At 42.6% G+C, this 20,803-nt stretch overlaps 1 protein-coding gene across 2 annotated transcripts in view; it reads right to left on the bottom strand.

Annotated features, from left to right (window-relative positions):
* Positions 1 to 20,803, bottom strand: part of LOC118283684 (inactive phospholipase D5-like) — a 76,435-nt gene that overhangs the window by 39,712 nt on the left and 15,920 nt on the right. For both annotated transcript variants that reach the window (XM_035605982.2, XM_035605984.2), the window contains exon 2: positions 1,634 to 1,770. In XM_035605982.2, coding sequence (XP_035461875.2) covers positions 1,634 to 1,770 — 137 coding nt within the window. The remainder of the gene's footprint in view (positions 1 to 1,633; positions 1,771 to 20,803) is intronic.

The raw sequence follows: 20,803 nt of genomic DNA, 5'->3' as shown, positions 1-20,803 counted from the left end.
GTCTTCATTATTGATGTAACAGTTTCTATTTTCTTATATACTCAAAAGCAAATACGGGTTTCTTGGACTATTTGACAATTTATGTTTTACCCAATTGTTTAATTTAATTAATGAATGAAATTTTCTTTAAATGCTTTTATACTAAAATGTACCAATGTGGTTTAAAGGACCAGTACATGTTATTTTTTTGTTATTTATGTAACATTGGTAACATTGAACTTATTGTAAAAGTTTAAAAAGCCTGCTCTTGCATGACTGGAGAGCCACACATCCCAGACACACGACTCACGTGTGTGTATTTTTGGCATGTAAATAAATATCAGTAAATCACTTGAGAGTTTTAACAGATTTTGCATTAATGGAATCACTATAACTATACACAATTTCAAGTCATGCTCTTAAACCAAGTAAGACAAAGCGTACCATGAAAAAAAAAAAAAAAAAAACGGAGTTTCTCAGTTGCTGAATAAAAATGTCAGAAACCAAGTTCTGACTCCTGACAATCCTTCGGAACCAGAACACAATGCAGAAAGAATACACACGGGTAACAAAAGCATGAGAGTCTTCCTGACTGAACTTACGCTGGATCTACATTTCAATCAGGAGAGACAAGTGAATGAACTGTGTCACTCACAGCAGGGCATGTCACTCACAGCAGAGAGTGTCACTCAGTCTCAAAGACCACATCAGCAAAGGAATGCGTGGCTCAATCCATGGCAGCATTCACAAATCTGCCAGCAGGTCATTTTCATGCTTTAGTCATGAACTTAAATTCCTGTAAATAACCAAACCCCACAAACATCAAATATCTTTTAAATGTGAAATCCACTTTGCTACCTCATCTTATCACCCCCCCCCCCCACCTTAATGTACAATTCTTATTTATTAATTTAATTTCATAACCTGAATATGAGATGTCTTTTACTCTTTTTTGAAAAACAGTTTTGCACTTTTTTACTGTCTTGCACTGAATAGAAGAGCTCTCCAAATTTCTGATTGAACTTACGCTGGAGCTACATTCCAAGGGAGACAAGTGAATGAAGAAAATGTTTGACCAGCAGCTGGGTGTCACTCAGTCTCAAAGACCACATCAGCAAACAACTTGTGGCTCAATCCATGGCTGCATTCACAAATCTGCCAGCAGGTCATTTTCATGCTTTAGTCCATAACCGGCAAAACAATCACCAATAAGTATTGCAAAGAGGTCTGCTGCCTCTAAACTGCAGTTTATATCTTGTGCCTGTGAGTGCCAGTAGGCTACAGGTACTTGTAACTGGAAATTCCTATCAATACAAACCAAACCACCCACAAATTATTTATTTCATAGGAAATGTCACAAAATAGAATTGAGTCCATGGGATGGAGTAAAATAAGGCAGATGTTTCATCAAGTGGCAAGAAGCCACAGCTGCTTTATAATAATACCTGATAACAACAACAACATCTAATCTGACATGAGTGGTTTCAGCCAAAGGGATAAGGAGGGGTTACACAATTATTTTTTTTTACTTTCATTGTCTTCAAACATCTAAAACAAACATTCTGTTAAGAAGCATTTCAGCTGAAATGTTAATTTCTCCACACAAAGGCCTTAACTTCTGATGAGGGTGTGTTCGTGTTTGTGCATTTCTCACCTGCAGTTCCTGCTACAGTTCTCCTCTGTGATCCCGTCTTCATCTTCGCCCCAAATGTCCACAGCTGAGAAAATCAATGCCACCAGTACGGCGAAGCAGCACACCAAAGCAAAGATCATAATGCACTTCTGCTGAGACTGCAAGTAAGAGAAGGAAAGCAACATTGATTTCCAAGGTGTATTTTCTACTCCTCAACACTACTGTAACAACAAGGCCATTAGCTGGCTGCTCTAGTTGGCCTGTCTCCTGATTTAATGCATATCTCAGCAGGTCATAACGTGATACAGATGGGGATTAAATACAAACATACAGTATAGATGGTCTACATATGACCACAACAGTTCAAATTGCCCCTGACAGCTCTATCGGTAGCGTATGAATAGTTTGTGATAGAAAAAGTGCTGCATATAGAACATGGACAGAATTTTATTTTTTTTTGAAAATAATTTAAAAATCTATTAAAAATATAATTGTTTTTGTGTTAACAATTGTGGTTGAATATTAACCTGTAAGCTTTTATTTAGAGTTATTGTTGTCTAATATGTGTATCAGTATACTAAAAATCCCATCTGTGTGAGAATTACTTATATTATATCAGATATTTATCAGATTACAGCAAAGCAGGTGGAGATTTTTGTAATTAATTTTTGTTGGTTGTTGCTTTATAAGGGTAAGGGGGTTAGCCCAACTTCAATTACCTCAAAATGAACTCAAAGTTTGTGTCAGCATTTTTTGGTTTATTTTGATGTTAACCTTTCCTCTTCACAGATCCCCATGCCAAAATTTGATTTTGGCGTGTGCCTCCTGTATTGGCGATATGTTGGGCTGGGCGATAAAATGATAACGATAATGATCGCAAAATAACTTTTCCTCGATAGAAATTTAAGACAAGTCGATATAACTCCGTCCATGTTTTGACAGACAACACGAACAGCCAATGATAATGAATAGCGCCATGCCGAACCAATCATGTGGCTGGAATAGAGTTACAGCCACATCAAGTAAGGTTGACGCACAGCACAGAGCGTAAGAGAAGTAGCCGCCAGCAGCTCTGTTTATGTTTGGGCTTCTGCAGCGTGTCCGTAGTTCTGTCAGGAGTGAGAGCAAGAAAAAAGAGAAAATGACGACAGGAAATGTTAACTCGAGCGACAGCGTTACCGAAGAAGACGTCCCGATGGACACAAGGCTCAAAAGATGAGGACATTGTTTAAAAGTGTCCGAGGAATATTTAAAGTCCGACAAGGAGCAGAGTTGTAGTGTGTGCTTTTATAGCAGTTGCAGCAGTTGTATTTATACAAGTGCATTATACAGCAGAAGTTGTATAATGTTCTACAGTACATGTCATGTTCAAATTCTCACAGAAAAAAAAAATAGTTAAACCAAAATTAACTTTGGTTTAAATATTATATCTATATCTGTCCATGTCTAAGCTTGACAGAAATAGTGATTTGACTTTGATATTGTGATGTCAAATCACTGATATAGATCAATATGAAAAAAATTACCGAGATAAGATTTTTTTCCATATCGCCCTGGCCTAGCGATATTATAGAAAACACTGTTGACAGGAGGCAGTGTTCCTGTTACATAAGACTATTACCTCTGGGATTTGTAGATTTTTCTCCATTAAAACAAACATATGATCAGGACACTCAAAGATATGAAAAAGGATACATCAGATGAATCAAATTGTTTTTCCTTTTTTTTTGCATGTTTAGAATTTACCCCTTCTAAAAAATATTTGAGCCCCAGAAATTGCATGATATAAAGTGGTGCTAAATCAAAGATTCTGTTAAAATTTGATTTACAAGAGCAAATTATTTTTAATTCTTTACATTATAATTCTAATAATAATTAATTACAAAGTCAGCCTACTATCACCTCAAGAATATATCAAGGATTAAAGGACTTATGTCTCAGCAGGATTTGGAAAAACTTGTCCATGTATTCATCTTCAGCAGACTCGACTACTGTTCCTAAAAAGTCAATCAGACAGCTGCAGTTAATTCTGAACTCTGCTGCTCGAGTTCTCACTAAGAACAAAAAAGTAGATCATATTACTCCAGTCCTCAGATCTTTACACTAGCTTCCTGATGGTGAAAGAATTGACTTCAAAAAACTACTGCTGGTTTACAAAGCACTGAATGGTTTAGGTCCAAAATACATTTCTGATCTTCTGCTTTGCTACTAACTATCCAGACGTCTCAGATCGTCTGGGACAGGTCTGCTCTCTGTCCCCAGAGTAGGAAGTAAACATGGAGAGGCAGCGTTCAGTTTCTATGATCCACAGATCTGGAACAAACTCCCAGAAAACTACAGGACAGCTGAAACTCTGTTCTTTTAAATCAAGACTGAATACTTTTCTGTTTGCTGCTGCCTTTCATTAAATAAACTATCTATTTCTTTTACTGCACTGTAACTTTTATCACCTGTTTTTATTTTCTCTCTCTATTTATGTATTTTAATACAATTGTATTGTATTTTAATTTGATTTTATGTGTTTCCTCCCAATGCTTTTAATGTTATTTGTAAAGCACTTTGAATTCCCTTGTTGTTGAAATGTGCTATACAAACTTGCCTACATTTGAGTGTTTAAATCAAATGTAGGACTGAAAGTCAAGAATATAATACAGAAAGTGTATCTACTACACTCTCTACTGACTCATGGTTTTTCAATATAGTGAGCTGCTGATGTCAAATAGATTTGACCCAGTCAGTAGGAAACACCCAAGCAATTTGTGAACAATAAAAAATGTATCCTTGTCCCTTTGAAAATCACCACATGAGCCAAAAACGAATTATTCTTGAACACAGCTGATTATTAGCACAGTCCGCTAGACTTGTTATCCCAAGAAAATGATCTTGTATCACACACCATCGACCTCTGTGAGCCATACAAAAACAATGCTTTAATGATTTTGTGTTTCTGGTATAGCCCATACCCATGGGTTCTCATGTGGGAATGAAATTTATCTACCAGTCAGTCAATGTCATCTAATGTGTCCCCAGTGGACAAGCAAGACACTAACAGGGACACAGCTTCACACTCTCATCCTCACACAACCATCAAGCTGATGTCTGACATGGGAATAATGTTTTCTATATCCTGGCAGTGCTGGTGGGTGGAATATTACTAAATTTCCTATGTGCAGCTCTTGTTCACTTTCAGTGCTCTTTGTCCAATGTTGCTGCAAATGCTGTATGAAGGTTTAAGTAAATGAACTGCTGACCATGAGGCAAATGGCTCACAATCAAAGACTTGAAAAATGTAGGTGAGGGGGAAAAAAAGAAAGATTCCTATGTCTTCTGCTGCTAAAGAAACCCCAGCCCTCTGTAAATGTACATTTAATCAAATTCATTTGTTACACCTTATGCCAGAAGTACTTACACAAACGAAAGTATAGATGAAGGTGTATGAGATTCAATTAATGCATGCCTCTCATACTTCCAGTGTGAGATTTACTACCAGCTGCTGCATTCCCATGTGGTTGGATGTGTATGAGCTAGGGATGTCACAATACCAAACATCTGGTAGTCGGTACCAATACCACCAAAAGTACACAACACTCAATACCAAATTCGATACCATGGTGTAAAATAAAAGAAAAAGAACAAGAACAATAATACTTTAACAATAACTCCTTTATTAAAAAATATTTTAACTTTACAAAAAACAATATTGGCATGTAGCCAAATAATATAAAAGAAACAATTTAGCATTACAAAAAAGATGTGCATTACTATGCTATCAACTTTCTGAAGAGCTTCTGACATGGTTGGCTGTACTTTGCTCCTGCCTCTCCTGGTGTATCCTCCTGTGGCTCATACTTGCAAAAAAAAGAGAGAGATTTCAGTTATCAAACATACTGTCTGACAATGACTAAGAAAACCGTAGAGGCTAGAGGTACAGTACTAAGGCACGCGAACGCACACACAGGCACAGACCCACCTTACATACTCTGAACATCAGCTACATGTTGGTGACGGCACACAGACTGAATGGCTGAATGTTAGCTCACTACGAAGTAGCCTGTAACCTTACATTGTGTTAGCGTTGTTAGCAAAGGGTTTTTGCTAACATTGTATGGAGCAGAATGTGAGGAGGTTTCACAGCAACAGTGTCAGCTACCTCAAACAACATGTTAACATGCAGGGCCGATTTCAGCATATGGATTAGATGTTTAAAAGGTTGTATATGATGTTACTATAAATTGACACTCACTCAGCATGAATTCCAAGAACTGATCGGGATGCCTGTCTTTCAGGTGCTTCTTCCCTTGGTTTAAAATGCACAATGGCATCGTTTACATATTGGCTTAAGCAAATTACGGTTTTTCTCAATTGTTTACACACAAATACTGGTACTTGAGACACAATGACCACAACATGTAACTCATGCACCAACCCCCTGAACCAATTCTGCTAAACTACAAGCACAATTCCTGCTTTACACTCAAACTGCAGTTCTAAAACCCTACACACAATTCTCTGCATTTGGAACAATATTCATGAAGAAAATCTCTTGTTTTCACAAGGAACACTGCCATTTGAACGCAATTCAGAAAGAGTCAAAGAATTGCGATATAACTATGTGCAAGTGAGTCCTATACAATCCCACAATTGATGCATACTCTCAACACTGTATAAATTATACATATTTCAGTATTGTAATAATAATGATTGTGCTTCACAATAGTGACCACTCCATGTCTATTTCTGATATTGTCATGTGTGTTTCAGAGTCCTTGAGCCAGAGGTGGCTGCAGTGGAGCACCAGTTCATCTTCATTGATGAGGTTGGATTCAACCTCACAAAAAGACGAAAGAGGGGAAGGAATATCATCGTCCAGCGTGCCATTGTTGAAGTCCGTGGCCAGCGCGGAGGGAACATCACAATGTGTGCAGCGATTACCCACCACGGCGTCATCCATCACCATGCTACCCTTGGCCCCTACAACACTGCCCATCTGATCACACTCCTGGACACCCGACACAACACACTCATTCCACCAGGTCAGTTGACGTCCCGAGCAGCTCAGGTACGTTGTCATTTGGGACAACATAAGTTTCTACCGGGCTGCTCTGGTTCGTAACTGGTTCACTGCCCACCCACGCTTTTTAGTTGTTTATCTCCCTCCATATTCCCCATTCCTCAATCCTATTGAGGAATTTTTTTCTGCCTGGAGATGGAAAGTGTATGAGCGAAATTCACAAACACGTATACCCCTTCTCCAAGCTATGGAAGACGCATGTGGAGATATAGCAGTTGATGCTTTTCATGGCTGGATTCGCCATGCTAGGCGATATTTCCCCCGCTGCTTGGCCAGAGAAAACATTGCTCGTGATGTGGATGAGGTGCTGTGGCCAGACCGAAACAGAAGAGAGTATACAGCATAGTTTTCATAGTTTTAGTCATAGTTTTTTTTTACTGTTACTGTATACAGTAAATTCTTCTGTTGTTTTGTATGTAGACCACTGTATGTGCAACTTTGTGTTGGTTGGTATGTACACTGTGTACATTGTTTTTGTGGGAAAAATAAAATATATTTGTTACCGTGTATTTGTGTGTTCTGAGTATAGAAACAATATTTTCAAATATTTTACAACACACTTATGTATGTACCGTCTGTAGTAAGTGTAACACTGAACCAAAAAAAGGCCTAAGTCATTATGATGAATGGAGTAGAAGTGTTTTCCAGTCATCATAGTGTTTTACAACGTCATATTCATCCGCCTCAAACCCATCCGACTCTTATCAACGAGTCGGGACACAGCTGAACTTGTTGCCATCTTCCATCGTACTTTTCCAGTGTGCTGTAGGGCGTTCTTCTTCTTTACCATTTGAGGACAGACTACAACACTTGTAGGCAAATATGCTGCTCCCATCAGTTCCAGAAGAATTACTGCCTCGGTTCCTATGGTACCAACGTTACTTCAGTAAAACAAGTACCGTCACGTTTTCGGAATGTTTGGACCGACTTGGTACCATAGTATCGGTTCTGGTGACAACCCTAGTATGAGCATAATTGCAGATACATGAAGTGTTCAGAGTCAAATTGTGTTATAGGGAGGACATGTACAGAATATGATGATGTCTGTCGGCGCGCAAACAGAACCAACATTTTGTGGACCGTGAGGAAATATTCGCAGATTTTTACAAAATGTGTTTTGCTTTGGAATCGCTTACCAGCCCTTTAAGATAGTGACGCTCAAAATATTGCAGTGAGCTTATTGTTCATGCACATGAATTCCTATAGCAAGTGTTGCTTAGGAAGCGTATTCAAGGAAATCGGCACCTACAGCCTGTGATGTTTTTGTAAAGTAGGACCCACATGCAGATGAAGGAAGAAAACAAACAAAACAAAAACTCACAGACAATGAAGGAAAAATAAATAAAATGGGTTATCCACATGGAGAAAAACTAAGCACCAAAAAACTGGAATAAGCAGGACCAGGAAACACCACAGGGAATCAGAGTAAAAACAGGGCAGGAAACATAGCTGAACAGATGAATTGACACAAAGGACTGGGAGCAATTGGTTGGGTTCAGCAGAAATGCTTGTGAGTATGTTTTACACTTGCGGTGTTGATCTGCTCTCTCGTATTATACGAGCAAGCCTGTGGTTTGTATATGCGCAAGTCTTAAAACTAAGTAAACGGCACACCGAACACTGACCATCCTGGATAACCTGTACTACGAAGCTGGATGAATAAATTAATATGTTTTGCGTGAGCGCAGTGTGTAAATGAACTGCGACCTGCATGTCATCTCAGAAGCCTAAGTGAACGCATGGTCTTTTGAGATGGCAGAAGCTGAACAAAGAAAAGAGCGCCAGGACTTTTCGAGGACGGACTGCACTCGCCTGCCCCCCCGCCCCTAAGGGTCGATTTATGCTTGATGCATCGGTCCGTCCGCACGGCAGCGTTGATGTCATTTTGAGGTCACTTACCGTGGCGTGCACTGCGCATCTAGGACGTTTCGCGAGGTAGCGCACTTCTCACTTTTTGTAACTTTGCGCTCGCAGTGCATATGGATATGGACGAGTTGGAGGCAAAACTCTGCTCATATGATCAGTCAATTTGGCGGATATTCACAGATGGTAAAGACAGAGAATAATTCATGGCCGTGTTGAGATCACTCCTACACTTTGAAGCGCAAGTATAAACGAACTGTGAACTATCTATGAACTATGAAGTTGTTTTTATCAGCCTTTCATCACATGTACATTGTGCTAACCTGTTTACTTTCTGCTTGCGCACACTGCTCGTACACCACACATTTGGGCGTGTGACCAGTCTCCTACAAGGCAAACAAAGGAAGCATAGGCTACAGAAACAGAAATACAGCTAGCAGACAAGTTGCCCCTCCTCGTCTGCAGTCGGTGGGCCGATCGACTCGTCGGTGGTCCGGCCGAGCTCTGCCCCTCTACGTCGCCAGTCGATGGACCGATCGACACGTTCTTCGTCGGTGGTCCGGTCGACGTCTGCTCCTCCTCGTCGCCAGTCGATGGACCGATCGACACGTTCTTTGTCGGTGGTCTGGTCGACGTCTGCTACTCCTCGTCTTCAGTTGGTAGGGGAAAGAGTGGCATTTCAGTTGAGGAGCTTTATGACATAATACGAGAACCCCAGGGATTTTTGGATGATTCGGCTCAAGCTAAGAACAGGCCAACAATGTCGGCAGGCCTGCGGCTTGCTTGCCTCCAGCCATGCTCCACATCTCCAGTCGGTGGGTCGTTCGACACGTTCCCCGTCGGTGATCCGACCGATGTCTGCTCCAAGTCTCCAGTCGGTGGGCCGATCAACACGTCAGTCGTCGGTGGTCCAGCCGAACCCTCCTCGTCCCCAGTCGGTGGGCTGATCGACATGTTCCCCATCGGTGGTCCGACCAACGTCTGCTCCTCGTCCCCGGTCAGTGGACCGATCGACACGTTCCCCGTCGGTGGTCCAGCCGAATCCCCCTCGTACCCTGGTCGGTGGGCCAATCGCCGCGTCCGTCGTCGGTGGTCCGGCCGACGCCTGTTCATCGTCCGTCGGAGGACTGATCGACGCGTTCCTCGTCGGTGGTCTGGCCAACGCCTGCCCCTCCTCGTCTTCAGTCAGTGGACCAAGCGACGTCTGCCCCTGCTCGTCTCCAGTCGAAGGACCAATCGACGCATTCCTCGTCGGTGGTCCGGTCGACGTCTGCCCCTCCTCGTCTGCAGTCGGTGGGCCAATCGACTCGTCGGTGGTCCGGCCGAGCTCTGCCCCTCTATGCCGCCAGTCGATGGACTGATCGACATGTTCTTCGTCGGTGGTCCGGTCGACGTCTGCTCCTCCTCGTCGCCAGTCGATGGACCGATCGACACGTTCTTTGTCGGTGGTCCGGTCGACGTCTGCTACTCCTCGTCTTCAGTCGATGGACCGATCGACACGTTCTCCGTTGGTGGTCCAGCCGACGTCTGTTCCTCGTTTTCAGTCGATGGACCGATCGACACGTTCTCCGTTGGTGGTCCGGCCGGCGCCTGCTCCTCGTCCCAAGTCGATGGACCGATCGACGCGTTCCTCGTTGGTGGTCCAGTCGACGCCTGCTCCTCATCCCAAGTCGATGGACCGATCGACGCGTTCCTCGTTGGTGGTCCGGCTGACGTCTGCTCCTCCACATCTTCAGTCGATGGACCGATCGACACGTTCTTCGTCGGTGGTCCAGTCGACATCTGCTCCTCCTCGTCGCCCGTCGGAGGACCGATTGGCACGTTCCCCGTCGGTGATCCGGCCAACGCCTGCTCCTCCTCGTCGCCAGTCGATGGACCGATCGACACGTTCTTCGTTGTTGGTCCAGTCGACATCTGCTCCTCCTCGTCGCCCGTCGGAGGGCCAATCGACGCGTCCGTCGTCGGTGGTCCGGTCGACGCCTGCTCCTCGTCCCCAGTCGTCGGGCTGATCGACATGTTCCCTCGGCGGTGGTCCCACCGGCACCTGCTCCATGTCCCTCGTCGGTGTTACGACCAAGGCCTGCTCCACGTCCCCGGTCGGTGGGCCGATCGACGCGTCCCTCTCGGTGGTCCCACCGTTACCTGCTCCACGTCCCCGGTCGGTGGGCCGATCGACGCGTCCCTCGGCGGTGGTCAGACCGGCGCCTGCTCCATGTCCCTCGTCGGTGGTCCAACCGTCACCTGCTCCACGTCCCCGGATGGTGGGCCGATTGTCACCTGCTCCACGTCCCCGGATGGGGGGCCGATCGACGCGTCCCTCGTCGGTGGTCCGACCGTCGCCTGCTCCATGTCCCTTGTCGGTGGTCTAGCCGAACTCTGCTACTTCTCGCCAATCGGTGGGCCGATCGACGCGTCCCTCGTCGGTGGTCCCCCGGAACTGTCGTACCTGCCTGCAAGGCCTCTTGGCGTTCCCCCAGAACTGTCGTGCCTGCCTGCAAGGCCTCTTGGCCATCTCCCAGAACTGTCGTGCCTGCCTGCAAGGCCTCCGGGCCTTCCCCCAGAACTGTCGTGCCTGCCTGCAAGGCCTCCGGGCCTTCCCCCAGAACTGCTACGCCTGCCTGCAAGGCCACCGGACCTTCCCCCAGAACTGCTACGCCTGCATGCCAGGCCTCCGGGCTGTCCCCCAGAGCTCCTACACCTACTGAAACCCCCCAGCAAAACCCCTGTCCAGTTCCCAGTGACAGTTTTTTCAGTCCGTCCTGGCCCCCTTCCATCCACCCTGCTCTGTGTAGATTATTTTTTTTTGGACCGTCTGGAATTCGGTCCTTAAGAGGGGGGTTCTGTCATGATCTTGTGTTCTCATTTCCTGTTTTATTTTGAATTACTTCATTGTGTTGTTTCACTTCCTGTCCTCTGTCTAGTTTCTGGTGTCTTATTTTTTCCTGTGTCTCCTGCCCCTGTGATTGTCTGCACCTGTTCCTAATGTGTCTCACCTGTGTTCTAATTGCCCTGCCCTCCTTGTGTGTATTTAGTCTCTGTGCTTCCCTTTGTCTGTTGTTGGATCGTCTGTTTTTTCATGTTGTCTGGCCCGGTCTGTTCCTGTCTGTTCCTGCTATTTGCCCCGGTCTGTTTCTGCATTTTTCCCCCTGGCTCCAGTGTTTGGATTGCCTTTGTTTGCTGCATTTTGTGGACACCTTTAGTTGGTTTTCTTTTATTACTAAATATCTTTTCATCACCCTTGCATTTGGGTCCTGCTTCCTGTTCAGCCGTGACACAAAAGAATGCTGAAAAACTAGTCCATGCATTTGTCACCTCTAAACTGGACTACTGTAATTCATTACTGTTAGTGTCCAATTAGACAAGTTCTTGGAACTTAAGGTCCTTGTGCAAGTCAAGTGAGCAGCGTACTTAAAAGCCCTTTTTCACCAGATTTATACGGAATACAGGAACTGTCACAGTCTGCTCACCTTCATACTGGCTCCAGTAAATTTCCACTCACCCCACCTCTGCTCCTATCTGCCAGCCAGCCACACCCACCTCATTAGTTCATTCCCCTCACTTGGTCTCTCAGCTTCATCTCATCCACAATCAAACCCAGTATATAAGCCTCTCCAGTTGACAGACTCAGTGCCAGATTGTTCTTTGCATCGCTGACAGATTTTCCAGCGTTTGGACTGATTTCCCGGCTTCGACCCTGCTTCACCCCGACTTCCCTGCCTCGTCTCTGCCACGGTAAACACCTCTGCCTTCTGCCCCCGACTACGAGCTTTGTCAGTGTGTTTCTGGAGAACTGTCTGCCTGTCTCCTCGGTGGCCTGGCTTCTCCCCATACCTGCTCTTCCATGTGAGTTTCCAGCAGTCAATGCTGTGGGTTGCCTCATCTTACAGACTCTATGCTGTGTTACACCCAAGTCGTCTGGACTGCTCCTGGGTGTCTGCTCTTCCGCCTGGTATACTGCTCTTGGGTTCAATCCCCCCTGTTACAGGGACAGTTAGTAGCAATAAATCCTGGGAGCACAAGCTATAGTCTCAAGTACCTTTTTGACGAATGTACATCTTTAGATAAGAATGAATAAGACTGAGTATGGCTTTATAAATCAGAATGTGCCAATGGTTGAGTCTACAAGAGGCAAACCATCCAACCCGTGCATTCAAGGAGCAATGGTGAGTAAGAGCTTAGGGATTTGTAAATTTATACAAATATAAATTTCTAAGGCATTCATATAAATCCCATCACCATAGTCCAGCACTGGCATAAATGTGGCAGCAACAAGTCTCATTTTGGCATCAAATGAGAACCATGGCTTGTTTCTGAAGTACAGACTGGTCCACCACCAAAGAGGTCAGTGCTCTCGAATCCATGAACAATAAGCTATCAATCTTGAAACTTCTTCACGTGGACATAAAAGATGTCAAGGCAAGTCTTGAATACAGTCGATCACAATCGAAACACTTAGAAAACAAGGAACTCAAACTCACAGTAAACACGCTCTCCGCTCAGGTCCACACTATTTCCGCAGAAAATAAACTAAGAAACTATCCTGGGCATTCAGTGCATGCGCAATCTCATATTCATGGGAATACCGGAACAGTCACAAGAAGAAATGGAAAACACAGTAAAATAATTCATGCCCTGTGCACTGATATTAACGCCAGAAAGGTAACAGATGGTACTGTTTGTTAAGTGTTATGGCTGGGGTCCGATATGATGAGGCTGCTTTTCCTAATGCCTGTTTGTCAAATATGGTTGTGAGAGTGGTCTGGGGTTGTCCAATGATCTTCCCACTCATTTTTATGATCCTGTATAATTGAGTATACATCAGAGTATTTCAGGTATACCGTGTATGGATTCTCACTTCTGCAGTCATTATCAGTATATCAGGTGAACAGGACTGGGGAGATCACAGAGCCTTGACCACAAACTGTGGAGATGGTTCTGACTGAGCTGCAGTGGTGACAGCAGTGGCTGTTAAATCTCACCAGCTGCCGTCTGTCTGTGAGGAGAGGACCCACGCGATCAGGTGTGGGCTTACACCCAATTTCTGGAGCTTGTGGCCCAAGAGGTGAGGCTGCATAGTATTAAATGCACTTGAGAAGACAATGAACACCAGCCTGGCGAAGTTCGCTGGTTTCTCCACGTGCATGTGGACATTGTGCAGCAGTGTCAAAACTGCTTCATAAACGCCTCTATCCTTCTGGTAGGCAAATTGAAGTGGTTCAGTAGAGCCACTCACCTCCACCTACAGTTTAGTGAGAATGAGCCTTTCAAAGCTCTTCATCACTACTGAAGTCAGGGCTACTAGGTGAAAGTCATTATTGCAGGTGGAGTTGTTGCTTTTGGGTACGGGACAAATGATATAAGACTTCCAGAGGGCAGGGACAGAGTGCTGTGCTAGTGAACAATTGACGATCTCCCAAAAAACTCTTGACAGTTGCCTGTAGAAGGTCATTGACCTGATATGCTGTCAGGACCAGGTGCTTTGCTGGGATTTACTCCTTTGAAAACTTTCTCTATTATCTCCCTCTGTACTACAGCTGCTGCTGCGTATAGTGACTTGTCTGAGAGCTCATTCATAAGTGCCTTCCTCCCTGTGGAAAGGTCGCTCTGCTCAAATCTGCAGTCGAAGTAACTGAGATCTTCATCAAAGTCAGTTGGGTTTTTATTGTGGGACAGACCAGTGTCCATGCTTCCCTGGCATTACCGTTCTTCCACCTTTTCCTTATACACTCTTTTGGCCGCATTAATTTGTTTGTTGAGTTTTGCATGGATCAGTTTTGATTCTGTTTGGTTTCCTTAGTTAAAAGCAATTTTCTTTTCATTTATTGTTGTTTTGAGTTCTTTTGTTATCCAAGGTTTATTGTTGGAAAATATTTTAACTGCTTTTGAAGGTACAATGTTTTCTTCACAGGATTTGATGTATTCTGTCACTACATCTGTGACGTCCTCCAGACTAGCAGGTTGAGTAAGAACATCCCAGTCAGTATACTCAAAGCAGTCCTGCAAAGCTTCAGTAACACCTTTAACAGCCTCTCCCTTGTAACTGGGTTTTTTAGGATCCTGAGTGTTATTGCCCCTGGTGGCACATTTAACGTACTGCTGGAATATGGGTAACGATTTAGTCAATCTGCAGAATAAATAATGGTGAATATGGATTGTCTGTTTCTACGTTGTCCTGGTCAGCTCAAGGTTTGGATAAAACTGCTTGTTGGCCAGCCAAATTCCGTCGAAGTGGTCACTTTATCTAAACATATGCTTGTCTTTTTTTTATCAGTATAATATAAACTTAATTTGTATATAGCACTTAGAAATCACAGGAAAAAAAATACGTCCTTTATGAACCCAGAACTTGCCTGAGAATCATTGTGTTGTAAGATTGTCTTCAGTATCTAACTAATTCTGTAATAGTTTTCAGCACGTTTAATGATTAACTGATAACTTGGACTACCAATGTAGAATTCAGCTTACTTCATTTTCTGGTTTACGACACAAGTGGGCTGTTTCCGGGCTCTTTCTCTGGTCAAATGCGCTTGTCCTTTCAGCTTATCCAGTTGTAATGACGCTCAAGGTTAGCCTTTTTCATTACAGTCGGCATGTCCCCACAAATCACGCACACAACCTGACTTACCTTTCACATCCATAAAGAAGTTTTCGTTTGTCCATTTATCTTGGAAAGAATGACATTACGCATCAACCTGTCTTTTCTTAGTTGCCATGTTCCGTGTTTTTTTTATAAAACCTGACGATTACTGATGACATGACGTGATGACACGCGATGGCAGTTACGCTCGTGTTACATTCAATGACTCGGACCATGGCCCGGAAAGACAGACATACGCCTGTAATATCCCAGGGAAAATAATTGCTCTCTTAAAATTATTTTTCCTGCGTTTATTTTTGGGGGTGTATTAATGTATTGCCTTGCAAGCCGGATCAAACAGTCTCACAGGCCGTATACGTCCCGGAGGCCGGATGTTCCCCAACCCTGGTCTAAAAGATACACATTATATTTATATCTGGTGTGCAGCATATTTCTCTGATGTTGGCCGATTTAGATCAAACTGGCCTCATTATTTGCTTGTAACTTATCGAGTTTATTGCGTAATGAACTGTCATTCGCCAACATTATAGAGGGGAGGGCAGGGCACACACCCTTACAGGCAAGCCTCTGTCTCACTCCTCCCTTTTTCCTCACTTCCTGGTTAGTTTTCCTCGATGATTATGGCTCTGATTATCCGATCTCCCTGGTTCCGATAAAACTTCAGTCTGCTATGTCGGAGAATTTTCCATCAACTGGCATCCCCCACCTCGGGGAGGGATTCATTTACAGCTACTACCCCCAAAGTTGTGACAGTAAGCAGAGTATTGCAAGTTTTTTCCATGTACTGCTGGCTAACAGCTCGACTCGATGAAAGACAATAACAGAGGCTTCAGCCTTCTTTATTTGTAAAGATATCAAGTCCTAAATTGTTACAGAGAACAAAGGCTACTAACACGTTTTAATAATATAATATAGAAATTGGTTAGTGCTACTCACTGCTGAGTTATCCTACCTGCTGCTGAGTGTTAAGCATAGGTCATAATCTACCTAATTATTCTTGTTAATCTTGGGCATCCTTAATTCTGTGAGCCAGGTGTATTAAAAGTGTGTAGTATGTGTTCTGTAAACTTGAAACAACAGTTTTTGAAAGATCGGATCGCATCGGTAGTTGCTGCAAATTGTTGACAGTGTATCGAGATGCATATCGTATCGGCCTCACACCAGAGAATCCCAACCCTAGTCTACACACACATAAAGCTAGTCAGTTATTTTACAGTAAACTTTATTTATATTGACCTTTGTGTGTCCTTGCATGCAAATTATTTATGTACAGTGGATTTTAAATGCTAGAGCTGCAGAATCAGTGAAAGTAAGAGAGCAATATTAGACAGGGTGCTAACATGTGCAAGTGCTGAGGAGGCAGGTTTCTTCTGGTGTGTGTGTATGTCATTTCTGATAAACTGTCAGGTCGCTCCCTCTCTCTGTATTGAGTTGAAATATAGTCTATAAAGTTATGATCATCATTATACACTGTAAATGATAACGTTAAACAAGAGTCAGTTAAGCCTGGTTAAAAGTTGTTTAATTTGGACCAACCCAAGCACTTGCTTCCATTGTGCTTTCCTTTGATACCTCATTGCTTCGTGACTGCAGCATACAGTATTCTCTCCAGGGAGCAAGGTGACTAGCTTCTGTCATCTGCCCAAATTCAGCTCCATGTTACTAAAGACTGTTCATATCTGTTTGTTTTGTATCATGAATATTACATTCTTGTGGGGTGCTCTGATATCTCATCACAGTCCTTTGTTAACCAAAACTGTCATTAAACGGTGCATTTTAGTTTACCCTTTAAATTTGAAAACTGTTAAAACTACTAAGAAATACTCAATAAAAAGTGTGCTTCTACATTCGTGTTGTCAAAGGTTGTCACTGTCGTGCCGTTAACTACTCCTACCTTATGGAAAGTGACACTGAGGGCTCCTCTCTAGAAAAACAGCACTCTTAGTTCATCTCAGTCCCTGTTGAGATCTTGAACCAAGGGTTCCCAGGTCTACCAGCTGGATGAGCAGTCAAACTACTCTGTCCAAACTACTAATCAAGTCCTGTCACTTAAGTGTAAGGAACAACTGAGGATGACGTGTTTCTTTAAAGCAAATCCAGTTGATGTTGAACTACAGTGCAGAAGCTGGTTGGCTGAAGGCCCTTTTTCCATCTCTGGTTAATTTGACAAAGCCCTGGTCATTTCAGCTTGACGTCACTGGTCAAATAAAAGAAAATAATGGAAGACCAGATTGTTGGTGCCTGGTTTGTAATGGCGGAAAGCTCGTAGCTACATGTCTTTGAAGATTTGCCACTATCAATCTGTCTTTTGACAGTCTTGTGCATTTATGGATCTCGTCACTTTTGTGTTAATGACTATATGGAACAGGAACTCTTACTAGAAGCCTGTGTGCATGTGTCTGAGTGTATGTACAGAGGAGGTTTTTGGCAGAAAGTGAAAGGAAGAACGGGCAAATAGTCGTGATATTTGCGCAAATTACGTCAATAAACACGTGTTCCTGCGACCAAACTCAGGTACTGAAGTTGTTGCTAAAAATTTGTGTCAAATCCGGTGTGCACCATAAGTTCTAAATATGTAAATGCTTGATTGCCAATTGTATTGTGGCGCACACTGACATAAACAGCAAGATTTCGCCACATTTAGCAAAAACAACATTTTTAAAGGTAATGTGAAAGTCACTTGACGAGATTTACAGCAATATTTGTGAATTTTTTTTCATGTAAAAATATAATTTCAATGTTAAATCTAAATACCGAATGTTAAATCTACATGCTATATGTTAAATATAAATGCTAAATGTTGTATCTAAATATTAAATGTTGAATCTTAATCTGAATGCTAAATGTCACGGGTTCCTCCTTAGGTAGTTACTACTGTGTGACTGCACTCCAATGTCAACCACTTCACCTTGGTCTACTGTTGTCTGCCAACATGTGCAGTTATTTAGCTGAAAATATTGAAAGGGGCGTTTTGGCAGCAATTCAGAGTTTCAGCAATGCATCTGCAGCTACAGCATCCAACAGGGAACTCTGTAAGCTTTTTTTTCTAACTCGTGTAGCAATGTTTACATGTATATAAAACTAGCTACCTGTAGTCGAGTGGAGGTAATCTTTGCTAGGTTATGTATTATTTTCTATTTGGCAATCCTTCTGAATGTAGGCGGAAGGATTGAGTGGGTAGACTTAAGTTATGAAGGACTGTGCACTGGAGCAGCAGGGTACGGAAGCCAAACGGCCGTGCCTGCAATTATTTTTTGAATGTCGTTATTTCGAGATAACGAGTTATCTTGGGATAACAACGCTTTTGTTTTCTTGTGAAAACGATATAATAACTCTTTATCATAAGAAAACAAATGGTTGTTTCCTCTTATAACATAATATTGAGTCTATCTATCTCTGCCTGCCTCGCTCCAGAACCTCTGCCTGCCTGCCCGACAACGCATATATAAATCCACATCCCCTTTCCTTTAAAACTTGTTAAACTTCTCTTAAGTCTGGTGTTCTGCATATTTGGGTCCACATCCTGCTCAGTTTTAACATAGTTTATTTTCCCAGGGCCGAATTATATGTGCTGAACTGTTGTGATAAACTGATTCCTTTCGGTATTGGAGTAAACAGGGACAGACAAAGCTTTAATGCGGACACTAATGAGCGGATAAGAAACAGGTGCGCTACTAGCCAGGAACTGAGAGTGCATCACGCCCACTGCCGCAACTCCAGCCATAACAAGTGCTTCTCTGAAGACTGTGCCTCTCCGTAGTAATGACGAGGTGACGATTGCCTTGATTAAAACACACTGATGTGTTCATCGATGCTTACTCCTGACATTTTCAGCTACTGCTGTCAAGATACCATCTATGCATGGCTCCTGTTCTCTGATAGGCTAAATATTATGTTATAGGAGGAAACAACCTTTGGTTTTCTCAAAATAACGAGATTATAACTCGTTATCTTGAGAAAGCGGCATTAAAAAAATTATTGCAGTCACGGCTGTTCTCGGCTTCCGTAGCTGGGCACGGGAGCGCAGGGCACACTATTTTTGAGGGAAGTGTTTGTCAAAGAATAAAGTGCTCATTCTGAGTCCAGACGTGTGCGTGTGCTTTGTGGCGAAGGATTTTTATAATACTGTAACAGTATTATTTAAAAAAAACATTATCCTCCTGTCATGGGACAGTGTTAACCTTTGGGCAGCACTTTTTGCGCCATTGATTCTTAATTGCTGAGGACACATTTACGTTCATAAGGATTGCGTTAGCCAAATAAGGAATAATTATTTTTCTACAGTGTGTGGTACGATATCCAGCGAAATGTTGCCTTTACTTCAGCATGCACTACTTGACAATTGGTACCCCATATTCAGTGAATCTTTATTTTATGTTGATCACAAAAGCAACAGTTATGGTTTTTCAATACTAACTAAAAGGTTACAAGAAAAACTGAGCATATTTAATGTCACATTAGAACAAAATTTTCCATTTAATAAAACTTATTTGTGTTATTTTTGACTAATTTCTGTTTAGGAAATGGTCTTATTTCATTTTGATTTAGTTTGAGTTGACCAATCAAAATGTGACATACCCATCTGACGAAAATGTGAGGCTACATCCACATTAATATGTTTTTTAAAAAATATGTAAAAAACCCCCCTGACATTTCAGAGTTGGGACCAGGAAGCAGAGTTGCAGTCTTACACGCTTCTCTGCGCTTCTATTACAGCAGTCGCCCCCACAAAACCCCATAGAAACTGTTTCTGCCCCACGACCACTTCAACTATCTAAACCAAAGGTAAATAAGAGAGGTGTAATCCACACAAATCTTATAAAGATCAACACAAACCCTATAAATGAACCTAAAAATAGAACAATAAAATGTGGATTATTAAATATTAGGTCACTCCCATCTAAATCTTTGTAAGTGAATGTCTGATAACTGATCATCACATTGATTTATTCTATATGACTGAAACCTGGCTACAGCCAGAAGAATGTTAGTTTAAATGAATCAACACCTCCCTCTTATAATAATACCCATATTCCTCGGACCACAGGCCGAGGAGGAGGAGTAGCAGCAATCTTCCAATCAGACTTATTGCTCAACCCTTGACCTAAACATAGTTTTAACTCATTTGAAGGCCTAACTCTTAGCCTTTTTCACCCAAGCTGGACATGTCAAAAAACAGTTATTCTAGTCGTTGTATATCGACCACCAGGCTCTTATTCTGAATTTTCATCTGATTGTTCAGACTTTTTATCTGAGTTGGTGCTTAGCACAGATAAAGTCGTTATAGTGGGTGATTTCAACATTCATTTGGATGTTGCCAACAACAGTCTTAGTTCTGCCTTTAATTCACTCAGACTCAATTGGTTTTACTCAACATGTAAACAAACCCACTCACTGTTTAAATCACACCCTTGAGCTCGTTCTGACACATGGCATAGAAATTGAATATCTAATAGTATTTTTCTCAAAACCCTCTGTCCTATCACTACTAAGTTACATTTGAATTCTTGATTATTAACTTTACTGAATTTGGAGAAAAGTTCTGTTACAGCAGGTGTCTATCAGAAAACTCTAAGTAAATTCAAAGAAAAAGTCCCATCGTTATTTACTCCACTGCCACGTGTTGATACAGTGCAGGATAGTTATCAAAACTTTATTC

The sequence above is a fragment of the Scophthalmus maximus genome, chromosome 10 (genome assembly GCF_022379125.1).
Source record: "Scophthalmus maximus strain ysfricsl-2021 chromosome 10, ASM2237912v1, whole genome shotgun sequence".
Taxonomy (NCBI): Eukaryota; Metazoa; Chordata; class Actinopteri; order Pleuronectiformes; family Scophthalmidae; genus Scophthalmus; species Scophthalmus maximus.
This window is presented reverse-complemented; position numbering and strand designations above follow the sequence as displayed.